Source organism: Antennarius striatus, chromosome 19 (assembly GCF_040054535.1).
Source record: "Antennarius striatus isolate MH-2024 chromosome 19, ASM4005453v1, whole genome shotgun sequence".
In the NCBI taxonomy this organism is placed as follows: domain Eukaryota; kingdom Metazoa; phylum Chordata; class Actinopteri; order Lophiiformes; family Antennariidae; genus Antennarius; species Antennarius striatus.
In genome coordinates this window covers 2,297,062-2,310,345 of record NC_090794.1, presented here as the reverse complement: position 1 = coordinate 2,310,345, position 13,284 = coordinate 2,297,062, and the positions used below count along the sequence as shown (strand labels likewise).

At 44.6% G+C, this 13,284-nt stretch overlaps 2 protein-coding genes across 3 annotated transcripts; one reads left to right on the top strand and one right to left on the bottom strand.

The window, feature by feature from the left end:
• Positions 1-775: 775 nt before the first annotated feature.
• Positions 776-7,883, bottom strand: ints7 (integrator complex subunit 7). 2 transcript variants are annotated; one of them, XM_068342114.1, is made up of 20 exons: positions 7,719-7,883; positions 7,485-7,614; positions 7,031-7,177; positions 6,757-6,894; positions 6,617-6,663; positions 6,341-6,540; positions 6,094-6,216; positions 5,897-6,014; positions 5,650-5,784; positions 5,427-5,524; positions 4,669-4,908; positions 4,353-4,490; positions 3,819-4,025; positions 3,138-3,332; positions 2,856-2,959; positions 2,671-2,739; positions 2,194-2,326; positions 1,591-1,689; positions 1,321-1,506; positions 776-1,175 (listed from the first exon to the last, which is right to left on the bottom strand). In XM_068342114.1, the coding sequence occupies exons 1-20, from the start codon at positions 7,810-7,812 to the stop codon at positions 894-896; spliced, it is 2,883 nt and encodes a 960-aa protein (XP_068198215.1). In that variant the 5' UTR covers positions 7,813-7,883; the 3' UTR covers positions 776-893. The 2 variants fall into 2 exon arrangements, 1 of the variants encoding a protein (XP_068198215.1); XR_011038919.1 differs by lacking the exon at positions 776-1,175 and having other exon boundaries at positions 1,467-1,506; positions 2,090-2,326.
• A 152-nt stretch (positions 7,884-8,035) lies between these two features.
• Positions 8,036-13,284, top strand: dtl (denticleless E3 ubiquitin protein ligase homolog (Drosophila)). The gene is made up of 15 exons (XM_068342947.1): positions 8,036-8,425; positions 8,881-9,006; positions 9,095-9,187; positions 9,261-9,322; positions 9,445-9,565; positions 9,766-9,831; positions 10,133-10,248; positions 10,337-10,410; positions 10,501-10,607; positions 10,703-10,807; positions 10,931-11,043; positions 11,173-11,262; positions 11,388-11,511; positions 11,621-12,234; positions 12,839-13,284. Exons 1-15 carry the CDS (start codon positions 8,374-8,376, stop codon positions 12,902-12,904), a joined length of 1,929 nt encoding a protein of 642 aa, XP_068199048.1. The 5' UTR covers positions 8,036-8,373; the 3' UTR covers positions 12,905-13,284.

Genomic DNA, 13,284 nt, shown 5'->3' with positions numbered 1-13,284 from the left:
AGGGTGGATGCCATTTTTAATACCTTTCAAACACAGTAGTGTGAACTAGATCGTTAACCAAAACTTTTATTTTGAAAACCAGATGGAGAATTAAAAGGTTCAATTCCGTTACTTGACGCTCTCTCACTTCCACCGAACGACATATTCCAGCCATTAAGTGCGCAGACTCTTATCAAGTGCTTGTGGTCTCACCGCCTATTAACAAAATATGATTTTCAAATTGTACTAAACCGTGTGTACTCGACATCCGCTATTTTCTGTTGACGCCATCACTATGGGTGCGTGATTTATTGAAGGTTGATGTGTTGGGTTCAGTTTTTATCTTGAAACGGTGTGAGCTTGATTGTCAATGTTAATCATGTTAGAATTGAATAAAAAGTTAAAATTGAGACTTATGAACATTATGTTTTGGTTTAGCAGCATTCGGTGTTATCTGAAGTCTGAATAGAAAAGTCGAAAAGTCGGACAAGTTAAATTGACAGGTTTTCGTGCTCTTTGGGAAAATGTTAACATTATGACCATGCTCTGCCCCCTGGTGGACTATGACGTCATTACACTTCAAACACAAAGAACATTGAGCACTAGATTACCTTGAAGGTTACTGCATCAGTGAAAAAACATTAAATTAATGTGATCAGGGAATTTAAAGCACTTTTGCTTTTGATGGCTGTCCCTCACACTGAAAAAATTCATCATCACCATCTTAACGACGTCTTTCCTCCTTTATACCTTAAGTCACTGCTATTTAAAAAATATAAATTCAATGTGCAGCACGGAAAGGAAATCTGCATTTTTATTCATTGAGTAAAATATGTATACATTTAAGTTTCTACAAAAAAAAAAAAAAAACCTCAAGGTCTTCCGTTTTTCACAAATCACTGGGAGTACATTTGCTAGAAGCGAGAGTACGCGCCCCTCTGTGGAGCAGGCTGCGCTCCACCTTGCTGCAGCTGATGGCGAAGCTGCTGGGAGTATGGATCCTCCAAGGATTTGACAGACACCGTTGTCTTGGGCCCGGTCTTCCACTCGATACCGCTCTCATCCACAACGGAGGCCTCTACGGTGACACTGTGAGTGCCCAAGATGGAGAAATTGAGCAAGAACTGCGTGCTAAAGTAGTCATTGTGGGGTTCTACCCGCTGCTCGATCTCATTGGTTTTGCCGTCGAGAGGAATCTAAAAAGGAAAAATAAATAAATAAAAATTAGATGAATTGGGAGTGTTATCATCAATGGAGCAGAAACACACCCAAAGTTCAATCATTAATGCAAGAAGTTGTGTGATCTGTGAGTAAATAAAGGATGCAGCACATGCTAATTACCTTAAATTCAGACCCTGCCTTAGTCTGAAGAACTGAGGTGACGTTAAGGCAGACGGACTGAATCTTCCTGAAGAGTCCAGGAGTGGAACCGTGCTGCACCACCCCCTCCACCTTCAGGGTCAGCTGCTGAGTGTTCTGCACTGGGATGGGTTCGCTCGGAGTTCGTGGGGAAGGAGAGAGGGCGAGCTGAAGGATGACGTCACACACGTAGACGGATCAGAACAGATGTCACTGTATGCAAACCACCAAGAATAGACCGAATGACTGTACCTTTATGCTTGTTGACTGGAGCTTTTGGAAGAAATACCTCTGGAAAGACAGCGGGACCTTGAGCAAAGCTATGACAGCAGCACAGAGACAATCTGTGTGCTGCAACAACAAACACAAAGCAATAGGATTTCAAACTTTTTACATTCTACACAAATACAGACACAATAATAACATTTTTGTCACCATTTCGTCTTTCTATATTGTACGTTAATACATGTAATAACAGTTAGAGATGTATTTAAGCACAACATGATGTCTCGTTGTGGTGATATTATGTGAATGTGAGACATTTAGACGATATGGCATTTCAGTTTTTTCATTTCAGAAACATAAAGCAAACTCTGATCAGTTCATATCTGTTCCAAGTTAACATCCCTGATGAAATTCACTCCTGAAGGAATCACATTCTAAAGGAATGGGACAAAGAGACATCCACAAAAAAACTTAAATGCCTCCAGTCGCAATAAAAAAAAATGGTGTAGCAGTAGAACAAACTCACAGTCTGATATTTGCATTTCACAAATCTGGACACCCTGCAGCTACATTGTGAGTAAAGATAGTCGCGCATATGCAAACTGTGCAATCCCGAGGCGTCAACTTCACCAGGAACGAAACCGGTGTGTGCTTCTTGCTGAGGCCCTCCACCTCCTCCAACACGCGAGAGAAGACAGACATCATCCGTCGCTCGTACTCGCTCTCCGTCTGGACAGATCCCAGGTTCCCATAGTCCTGAAAACTAGATTATAGAGACAATCTGTCACAGTTAAACGTCTGCCAGGAAGACGCCTTTAGGGATGTGTGTTACGGTAAAACCCTTTCATCAGAAAACAAATAAAAAAAAACATGCTGGAAATTAAATTGGGTGCATTTATTTTCATTACTGTCGCTTTATATCTGTGTACAATCCTGCAGTAAAGCATGATTAGAGTCCATTCCCTCACTCTTTACTGCCAGAATGTGTCAAAGAAGAAGCATAAAAATGAATTAATTGTGAATCTGTCTTCTCAGGATGTCATAAATGACACAGGATTAAAACCAAATCTCGTTGATTCCACCTCTGTGCAGCGGCGTAGCTCTCACCTGGCTCCCTGCGGGTTCAGGATCAGCGCCTCGATTATATGAGAGACAAGCAAACAGCTCTGTTGTTGTCTGAGAGGACAGTTAAAGAGAAAACTTTAAAGCGAGACGGCGCTACAGCGGAGAAACCGGCGTCGTTAAGAAGACAAAAGAGCAGCAGCAGCGCTCGAGGTTCGGTTGGAGGATACAGCTCCACGTTGCGAAGGGCGGCGTAATCGGCGTCGAAGGAGGACTGGTGTAGGTCGGCGTAGCGGGTGGCGAGACTTCTGAACTCGTCCATGCAGAATTTCATCTGAAAAAGATGAAGAACGTCAGCAACGTCAGAGCGGATTAGTCGTCATGGATACATAAACTCCTGCTGGACGCTGAAGTGGAGGTGGAGACAGTTTTCTCAGTTCACATCCGTGTCGTCATTTTGATCTCCAGCCCCATTGATGCCCCAATAAAAAAATGCACCAAAGGACATTTACCTGCATGGCGATTCGGCCGCACCGCTGCAGGTCGTTGCCTGACGAGAGGGCGATGGTGGTTGCGATGGCGGGAGGGGGGCTGGTTTTCAAGCTGTTGCAGGTGCAGATGAGCTGCGACAGGGCCTGCAGGGTGTCGATCCGCAGCTTAATGAAGTCGCACTGGAATGTCAGCGGGCTCAGAGGGGTGCTGGCAGCCTGGGAGCAGGGAATGGTAAAACAACAGCGCATAAACAAGACAGTAAAGTCACAGCAAAGAAGGGGTCTAGCAAGAAACTGTCGGGCGTCAGGAGAGTTCAGTGATGCTGCAAAATCAGCTTTGATTTTGAGACTTTTCAGTCTATCAGCAGCAGAAATAAATATCCACCTGCCCTCAATGGTGATATTCAATGATGTTTTTACTTTTCAAGCTGTCTTAAAATCCAAAAATGATTTGAAAATGCTTCTATACCTCGTTTTTAAGCTGCGGTATTCGCTGCGACCTCTAAATGAAAAGCTAAACCCCGTCTGAGGCGAGCGCTCAGGTTCAAACATGTCAACAAACGTTGCGAGACGAGGAATGCGAGGTCGTAATCTCTGCATACCTCAGTGTTTACCTGCCACCTGGAAGCATGTGTCACCCAGTCAGCGAGCGCCGCTGACCGACTACGTCAGATTTAAAGTCACACGGTTTAGCCAACTGACCGTGAGGGAAGCGATGCCCTTCTGGTAGGAGCGCAGGGCTTCGGCGATGGCGGTCATGGCTCCGCTGAAGTCGCCGTCGTCCACGTGGCTCAGATACTGCTCCGCCTGGGAAAACTCTTTCAGGCTGTTGAGCCAGAAGTAGAAATGTTCCGACGCCACCCGGGTCCGCAGGCTCTGGTAGAGCTCGCTGGAGAACTCGTGGCAGCCCTGCAGATCAGCGACAAACGGTCGCTTTTTAATTCAAACAGATGCTTCTGCAGATGTCCGCTTGTACCAATGTGGTGGAGATCCCATAATATTATAATATATCCACAAACTGCTTGACCGATTCTCATGAAACCAGTGAGATCAGGTTAATGATTTGAATTTGTTTGGTTTAATGAGGAATGCGCTTCATCCAAGGCTCTTCTAGTCATTACGGTTATTACAGAAGACCTTGAACTGTTTCAGGGAATAACTCCTGTTTATTTTCTTTGGTCTAGTTATGAGTTTTGTTCATGTTATTCTAAAACCACTGATTAACACATGACTCACCATGCGTGAGGCCTGACGCGCGATGCGGTACACCGTCCAGCCGTTAGCAACCAGCTCCAGCTGCTGTTTGATGACAGTCTTCACCTCAGCGGACAGAGACGACTGGCTGGCGACAAAAATAACCGTTGCCAAGGAAACCTGCAGCAATCACGGCGAGAGAATCCGAAAGTTTGAAGCCAGGATCAGAGATGTGCAACAGCGAAACAATCCGTGTGTGTCCACGAATGTCTCTTACGCTTAAATCGTAAAAGATGCATTCAAGTGCAGCAGGAATTTTCATTCACAGATTAAGCAGTGGAGGACATCTGATTCTCACCAGAAGCTCTTGCTGCTTGTCTGTCGAGGAGTGACTGGCCACTCTGTAGAGGTCCACCAGATCTCCCAGCATGCCTTCGCCCAACACGGGCAGATGGGTGGCGATGGCTGCCAGAGCGTGACACATGAGGACGCGGGAGCAGTCGCAGGATAGGTGGAGCTGGCCGAGCAGGAACTCCACGGCCGATTGGCTGAGATAGGGACGACTTTTCAGCAGTTTAACCAATGAGGTGAGGGCGGTCTGGAGGTGACACAAAATGAAGGATGGGGGTTAAATAATTTGCGACCCTGAAAATGATCCAGGGGGGAATGAGACCTGATATTATGAAATGAAACGTATTTGATTTATTATATGAAACTACACTCGTCATTAATTCAGTATCAGACGACACAAACAAAGCAAAAGTTTTGTGATCATTGTGAGTCTCAAAAGAAAAGAATCGTAAATGACTTCCACTTTGAAAATTTTACATTTAAATGGTGACTTAAGATGATTACGAAGAAGACAAAACACAACTTCGTTTCTCTTGACCTCAACAAGAAAAGCTGGATGTAATTTGAGATGTGAAACTTTGATGTGAGATAAAATGTCAAGTTTCCCCACATTGTTCTGAAAATTCTTTTTATTTGACAGAAGAAGCATAAACTTAAAATTAGTTTAAATGTTAAACAACAAAACTTAAGTTATCAATCATATAATATATTGTGTAAAGTTTCTGTGATGGATGCCCTCCTCATCTTGTGGTTATAACGTCTTACTTTGAGTGTGGCCTGAGCACCGGGGCTGCTGTCCTGACTGCAAAGCATCAGAAGGGACTCCACTGCTAAAACTGTGTCCTGCTCCAGCTGTACGATATCTGATGACAAAACACACACCTTCAGCCCGGCTGCACTGAGCGAACATCAGTGGGATGGATCTGAGTTGTTTCAACGAGTAAAACAACAGAAAACAATAAACTGGCCGTGACCTGATAAAACCAACCTTTTTCTGGACAGGAAATAGAAATGTTGGAGAGCACTATGACCCCGTGAGCAGCCACTGCCAGGTTGCTATGGTAACAGCATTCTTGTGCCAGTTTAACCAGGTCAGTGAGGCGCGGGGGGACCGAAGAACAACCTGGGAAGAACGTGTGAGAGGAACAAAGATCAGTTCCTGTTCAAATGACACTTCAGATAAACAGTAAATAGATTGTCTTTGTGATGGAGAACGATTTATACGTGGACACAACCTGCTGTGTTACTGAAGTACTGCTTGAGTGCGATTGTTCCGGAGAGGGTGGAGAGGACGGCCAGCATCCCCAGCTTCAAACTGCTATAAGGGCTGGACAGGGCGCATTCACAGAGCGTCTGCAGAGAAGAAAACATTCAGACTGTCAAATAACATAGAAAACCATCCTGCAGTGCAACCGATGACGCCTGAGCCTACCTGAGTGTTCTCTCTGATCCAGAGGTGAGGAGCCTTTTTAGCCAGGAGCTTCAGGTCGCTGATCGCCAGCCTCTTCACAGCTTTTCTGGGGTCATCCCTCAGGTACTGCAGGAGGAGCTGAAGCTGCTCAAACAGGAATTCAAACCAGAAAGAAGTCATTAAGATATTCTTGAAATGTCACGTCCATCTGGTTGAGGAGGTGGATCCATAGATGGTAATTCAGGTTACAGCTGTGTTACAGTCCTACCTGCTTTGGAATATCGATGAGGGAGGAGGCAGCCAGCTGGGTAAAGGTGTGCAGGGTGACGATGACCATGGGGGTGGAGGGGTACGAGTTGACCAAGTGCTGCAGGAGCTCTCTGCTGCTGGAGGCCAAGCTGGCGTCGTGATGCATGTGCTGAAGCATCGGGATCAACTTCAGCTTCAGTTCCACCGGAGTGTCTAAACCTGGAGAGAAGGAGATGGAAGGAGGTGAAACTCCAACCAGAACAACACACATCCCAGCTCAGAACAGAGGATTTACCTTGAATCATCTCACTGACTTTGTTACAAATCCCTGCAGCAAAATCTCTGAAAAATCAATTGATAAAACAAATTGTCATCATCCACAACCCAGTCCATTTATATCTACACGTAAACAGATGAAACAGATGTTTGCCTTACTTTGATTGCGCTGAGAAACTCGCGGATGCAAATATAGCAGCTTCCACTTCTACGTTGTCATGGGAATCCAGACTTTGGCGAATGCTGTGGTGGGCATTCTTCCTCTCTGGGATGATGGAGGCTAGACTTCCAAGCATCCTGAATAGAAGGAACAACAAAGAAATAGTTTTAGGTTTTAGAAACCTGGAGACAGGGAGACTGGCAAGAATTACTCATTAATTTGCTTAACATGAATTTCTTTATTGTTAGACTGACTACATTATTGATTAATTACCTCAGAGTGATGGCTCTGGCCACAGGGTCATTGCTATGGATGACTGAAAACACCCTTTTGACAAATTCGTCCACATTGATGATCTTTTCCAGATGCTTCTCACTCTGTTGGGTTACTTTGAGCACACAGAGACGCAAGAAGTTGTTCCTGAAATCAGAGAAAAAGATTCTGCAAACTGTTCTGAAAGTTCTCTGATCACACACAGACTTTTATTCTAGAAAATGTTTAGAATATTAATAATTTAAGGTTAAACAGAACTTGGCTCGTTTTTGCAATTCGTTGCTACTTGCATATTTCTGTAGTTTTTATTTGATGTGACTTAACTATTTTTATCTTTTATTTTATTCATAATTGGATTTTTTTTTTTTAACAAAATCGATCCCACACATTTAGATATGATCACAGTGATCGATCTGAACTATCAACTTAATCCAGATCTATAAAGCAAATATACCCAAGTCTGAAGATGTCAGCTAGTTTCAGAAATGCAGAATTGATGAGGATGGGGAACGGGTACTTCTGGAAGAGTTTGGGGAACAGCACCACAGCTTCGCATTGCTCTCCAAGCTTCCCCGATCGCAACCCTGGAATTGAAGCGACGCCATTGATCACAACAAAAACAACAACGAACGTCTCCTATCAACCTCACGTCACACAATGCTAACCTTTAGCAAGCCACACAACGCACCTTTGTCCAGCTCCATGAGAGCGGAATTAGCGTCCAGCTCTTGTTCGCCATAACAAGCTTCTGATAGGAATGAACGTGCAGTAGAAAGCGACATTATCAAATAAATATTGTTAGTTAGAGAAAACGAGCTGCTAACATTTTGATACGCAAAATCGAACTCAAACCGGAAATTAATTCACTTTTAGTTCCGGTTTATGGTTTGGTTTTCAAAATAAATCACTCAATGTTCAATTCAAAGTTGAATCTATTAGTATTTATTCGCTGCACCGATCAAATATTTCAAATAGTAAATTATTTGGTAACATATGTCAGTTCTGAGTCTGTAATGTTAGGTCAAATAAGTGGATGTAGTGGTTTAAATCCGTACAATTTATTTGCTCTTTTATCCGTAAGATTCAGCAAAATTATTATGAAAAATAAAGAGGGCGGTCGGCTCGAGGAAAGCGGATGTGATGTCACGCTGAGAGGAAGCGGCTCTCCAACCAATAGTCGTTTGTAACGCAAGTTTAGCGGGGGATTCAGTCTTTGTAATGAGGAGATCTGTTCGCGGGAAAGAACTGCAGCTACGAAACGGGAACAGATCATCGGCCAACGATCGGACAAATATCTGAATAATACAAAAAAATATCAGGTCGTCTTTTACCAGAGTGAAAGGATGCTTTTCCGCTCAATTGTCGACAGAGGATTGGGCAGACGAAGACAAAACGGTGAGAGAATTGATGTTTCAGAACATGAGTGTTGTGTTTGGTGTGCTCTTTTCAATGCTACAGGCTAACCTGCGCTACCTCAACCACAAGCATGATGTAGACTTACAATCCTGATTTATACTCGCAGCTGTAGCTTAAATCTCTACGCGACAGTTTACAGTCGGATATATATCTGTTGCTATAGCACTGGAATTTAACTGATCACAACTTTGTTAATTCTGAAACGCAGCGTGCTCCTCGGTGTTTGATGTTTGGTCAGTCAAACATGAATACCTAGTATGTAAAAAATGAAGGTAGCATGACTTTCATGAAGATTAATTTGATGTTGAGTAGGAAGGAAAATGCTTTTGCTCTAGTTAAATTTATTAATGTCAGATTGTAAATATTTCATGATCAGTGTCTCAAAATAGTTCTGAAGCAGTGTTTGTATTTGATCTATCCCATCCTTCCTGCAGATCCCTGGCCCAGATACCCCCTGAGCTCCCTGCTGGAGGGCTACCAGTGTATCCGACATGATGAACACATCTCCTACGGCAACCTGGGTGACTCCGTGCCTCCGTTTGGCTTGGCTTTCTCCCCTGGTAACCCACACAGACAGAATATGAATAGTAAATCACATGATCTTGAGCTGTTATTTATGCCTCTCACTTTTGTGTCTCGTCTCTTCAGCCGGGGAGCTTCGGAATATCCTTGCCGCGGCTAATGAGGAAGGAATTGTTCGGATCTACAACACAGAGAGCCGGGAAAAAGTTCTTCTTAAAGGTCAGCACGGGAATTCATTTTCACAGTGGTTATCAGGAAGTATGTGTTGGTAACAGTGGGTGCATTTCCACAGAATGGCTGGCTCATGAGAATGCAGTCTTTGATATAGCCTGGGTACCTGGAGAGGCTCAGTTAGTAAGTACAGTATTGGAGCATCATTGCGTCCAATGGTTGGCAGAAGCTTCACATTTAGCTTCCCATTCATATCAAAGTATTTAAAGCTCCTTGTAGAAATGGACCCATCTTTCTGCTCTCAGGTGACAGCTGCCGGCGATCAGATGGCCAGGCTGTGGGACGTGAAGTCAGGAGAGATGTTGGGCAGCTTTAAGGGTCACCTCTGCAGCCTCAAATCTGTTTCATTCACTCCAAATGAGAAAGGTATGCTGACTGAATGAGGTTCCGCGTTTCCTTTCTCAACACACAAGCAGACACACAGCTGATGGTTTATTTATGGAGGATTGATCTGCGTTTATGCTACTGCTAAGGAAAACAACCTCATTGATATGCATGACAAGAGAAACTGCATTCAAATATAAGATATCTTTTGTGTTAATGATGCATTGTCTCCTGTTTTCCAGCTGTGTTCTGTACTGGGGGTAGAGATGGAAATATTATGGTCTGGGACACCAGGTGCAGCAAGAAAGGTATTAAATATAAAAAAAGGATTGCAAAAGTCTTGTTGTGTAATATTTGATTTTGTTAAAAGTGCCCTCATGATCCTGACATTTTTTGACCATTAATTTAAATTTGTGGTTTAATCTTCTTTGTTTCCTGCCTAGAGTATTGTTTGAATCTAATCCAATTACTAATGCAAGAATGTTTTATTATGAAGAATGAAACTTGACACAGAAGTACGATGGGAAGATTATAATCCTATTCCAGTAAGACCTATTTGTCTGATCGATAACCTGTTAAACTTTATGATTCCATGTGTCTTCCTCCCAGATGGTTTCTACAGACAGGTGAAGCAGATCAGCGGCGCCCACAACAAATCGGAGACAAACCCCTTGGCCAAGGTGAAGAAGAAGCGGAGCAGCGCTCGTGGGATGGCTCCAGGCGTGGTGAGTCTCCTCAGCAACCAACTCTTCTTAAGTGAAACTCGCTGTTCAGATAGAAAGCTGATCCCTTGGTGTCTCTTGACTCTTACAGGACACCCAGCAGAGCGTTACGGTGGTTTTATTTCAGGATCAGCACACCCTCATCTCCGCGGGGGCCGTCGATGGGTAAGAAACGCTGTTACCCTTCTCTAACCTACAGCTAAGCAGCTTCAAGCAAAAACATTTGCATGAATACATTTGATTTGGTTCAACCAGAGTCATAAAGATGTGGGATCTGAGGAAGAACTACAGCGCCCACCGTCAGAGTCCCGCTCCCCTGCAGACGTACCCATATCCGGGGTCGTGCATGCGCATGAGACTGGGTGAGTTCCGCTCAAAGCTGGACCTTCATCACCTTTACCTGAAAAGAAGACGAGCAGAGTCACCTGACCGGTTGCTGTGCGTTTATTTGCTGCAGGATATTCCGGTCTTGTTCTGGACTCCACGAGATCCAACGTCTTCTGTAACTGCACTGATGACAGCATCTACATGTTCAACGTCAGCGGGATAAAAACGACTCCAGGTGAGCAGATGCACCTTGGAGGAGGAGGAGGAGGAGAAGAACCCAGCAAAAACATAGAGAAATGAAAAAAAATTCAACCATTGTGTCGGTCATTTATCTATTTTATTTCATTTTCCTCCACAGTGGCGGTTTTCAGCGGCCATCAGAACTCCTCCTTTTATGTAAAGTCCACCATCAGCCCGGACGACCAGTTCCTGGCCAGCGGCTCCAGCGACAATCACACACACATCTGGAAGGTTTGATTTCTGTTTTATTTTGCTGAAATGTGTTGGAATTTTTCCAAATAATTACGTTTAAAAGGACCGTTGACGCGTTCCGTTTGCGCTCCGGTGAACGCACTTTCATATAGAATGATTACGTTTCAGATTTCCGACCCGAAGCATCCTGCGACGCTGCTCCAAGGCCACAGCGAGGAAGTGACGTCCGTCGTGTGGTGCCCGACAGATTTCACGAAGGTGAACCAGCAGTTTCTTTTAAGTTCTTCCAAACACAAACCTCTGATAACAGCCGTGAGCATCTCGTCCTGTTTTAAAGAAGTGATGAGAGAAGTTTGGTAAAATCTGCGCTGCTCTGTCGGCAGATTGCTTCCTGCTCTGACGATCACACGGTGAGGGTCTGGAGGCTTCGCCGGGAAACGGATGAAGCACAATGTTCAGTGGGAGGAGCCAACCTGGTAGGCTGGGCCCGCCCCAAGTCCCCCTCAAGTAAGCAGTGCAACCTCTGACTATTACCTTCATAAACTCGTCATGAATCGCTGCCATCCCGCCCCTGAATGTAACATCTGAACTAATGAGAACTTTTGATTTTTTTCAGAGGCTGACATCAGAACTGAAACGACCCCTGCTAAGACCCAGCGGACAAAGAGTCTCGGTGGCCTATTGTCGCCCCAAGTCGCTGCCTGCGCCCCCAGTGGGGCTGCGTTGCCTCTGCCCTCCAGCACTGCCTCACCTGGCCCGTCTCGGGGCGCTAAGGCCGCTACCGTCCGCCGAAAAACCCCGTCTTCTATCAAACAGTGGTTATCACCCGCTCAGGTCAGCCTCTCGTCTCCTTGCGTCCTCGGCCCATGTCCCCAGAGCACCTCCCCCTCAGAGCGACGGGCCAAACGGAGGCTGGAGACCGGCGACGGCGCGTCTCCAAGTTGTGAAGCAGAAGGAGACTGCGAAGGCGTTGCTGAACTCTACCCAACTGCAAAGAGAGGTCGGACGCAAACTGGAGTCTGCTGCCCCGCTCAAGATAGCCAGGTGCAAACAGACTGTCATCCTGAGGATGGCAAGCTAACCTCACCAAAGCAGGTTGGGAAGGAGAATTGTTCCCCCAGAGGAATGAACTGGTTGTCAGCGATGAGCCAACAGATGAGGAAAGGACCAGGAAGTCCCAGAAACCCCAGTTCCTCCAAGAAACAAGACAGCAAGACGCCAGCTTCACAGGTGAGCTTGAGAATCAGACGTTTCTCAGGTATTATACTGTTCCTCTATGGGAGGTATAGTGTGGTGTTCATCATAAAAATGTCTGCTCAGGTTGAATGTTCTTTTTAAGAAGCTTCTTATTTGAAATTTTAGTCGGAAGATTTATTTCCTTATTTCCTGGTGAAGGGTGGATGTCACATCTGCTGGATTGTAGTGGCGATCAGCGGACGTGCGGTCCTTCCACCGGCAGAGGGCGCCAGACTAAAGGGGCGATCATTACAGATTGAAACGTGGCCACCAATTTCGTGAAGAAGTGTCACGGGGGGAAAATATACATTTCAGATGTATTCATTAGATGCTCAGTTCCATTATTATATCTGTTAGTTGAAGTGTGATATACAGGATAGAATAGCTGCCTGCTAATAGAAATATCCACTAAATGGGTATATCAAGTCAAAGTCAGCTTTATTGTCAAATGTACCATATATGCACGACATACAGCACAGATGAAATTGCAGTATATTTGGTATATTTGGTATTTGAAGCCTTCATCAATGCTCGGGAAGGCTTTCCAGCTATTAAGATGAATATTAGTTGACCTTGTTTGTTGTTTCTTGTTTTTCAGACCGTCCGCTCACCACGAACCATGAAGAAAATCTCCACCTATTTCACAAGGAGGCCTCTGGAGTGACCAGATGTGCTCCTGTTTTTTTAAAAAAAAAATCTCTAAATAGAGATTTTTTTTAACCTAAACTCCCAAACAAAGCCTCAAGGAACTCTGACGACACGAGCAAAACGAACTGAGCAGCCTGGAGTCTGATTTTTTTTTTCTGATGGTTCCGTGATGCTGTTTGGTTTTAATTGGGTCATCTGTTTTTCTTTTGCTTCGTATGCGGTTTTTTGGAACTGTGCACCAAACGTCACAGGCAGGATGTTAACCTTCAAGCGCAGAGAAAAACATCTGTCCCCTGGTTTAAATTCTGTTTAACAAATTGCACCGTTGAGACGTTTTATGAACTTCACTTCATCGTCTTGCTTCACCTCTTTGTGGCTTTTTTTTCATGCATAGGT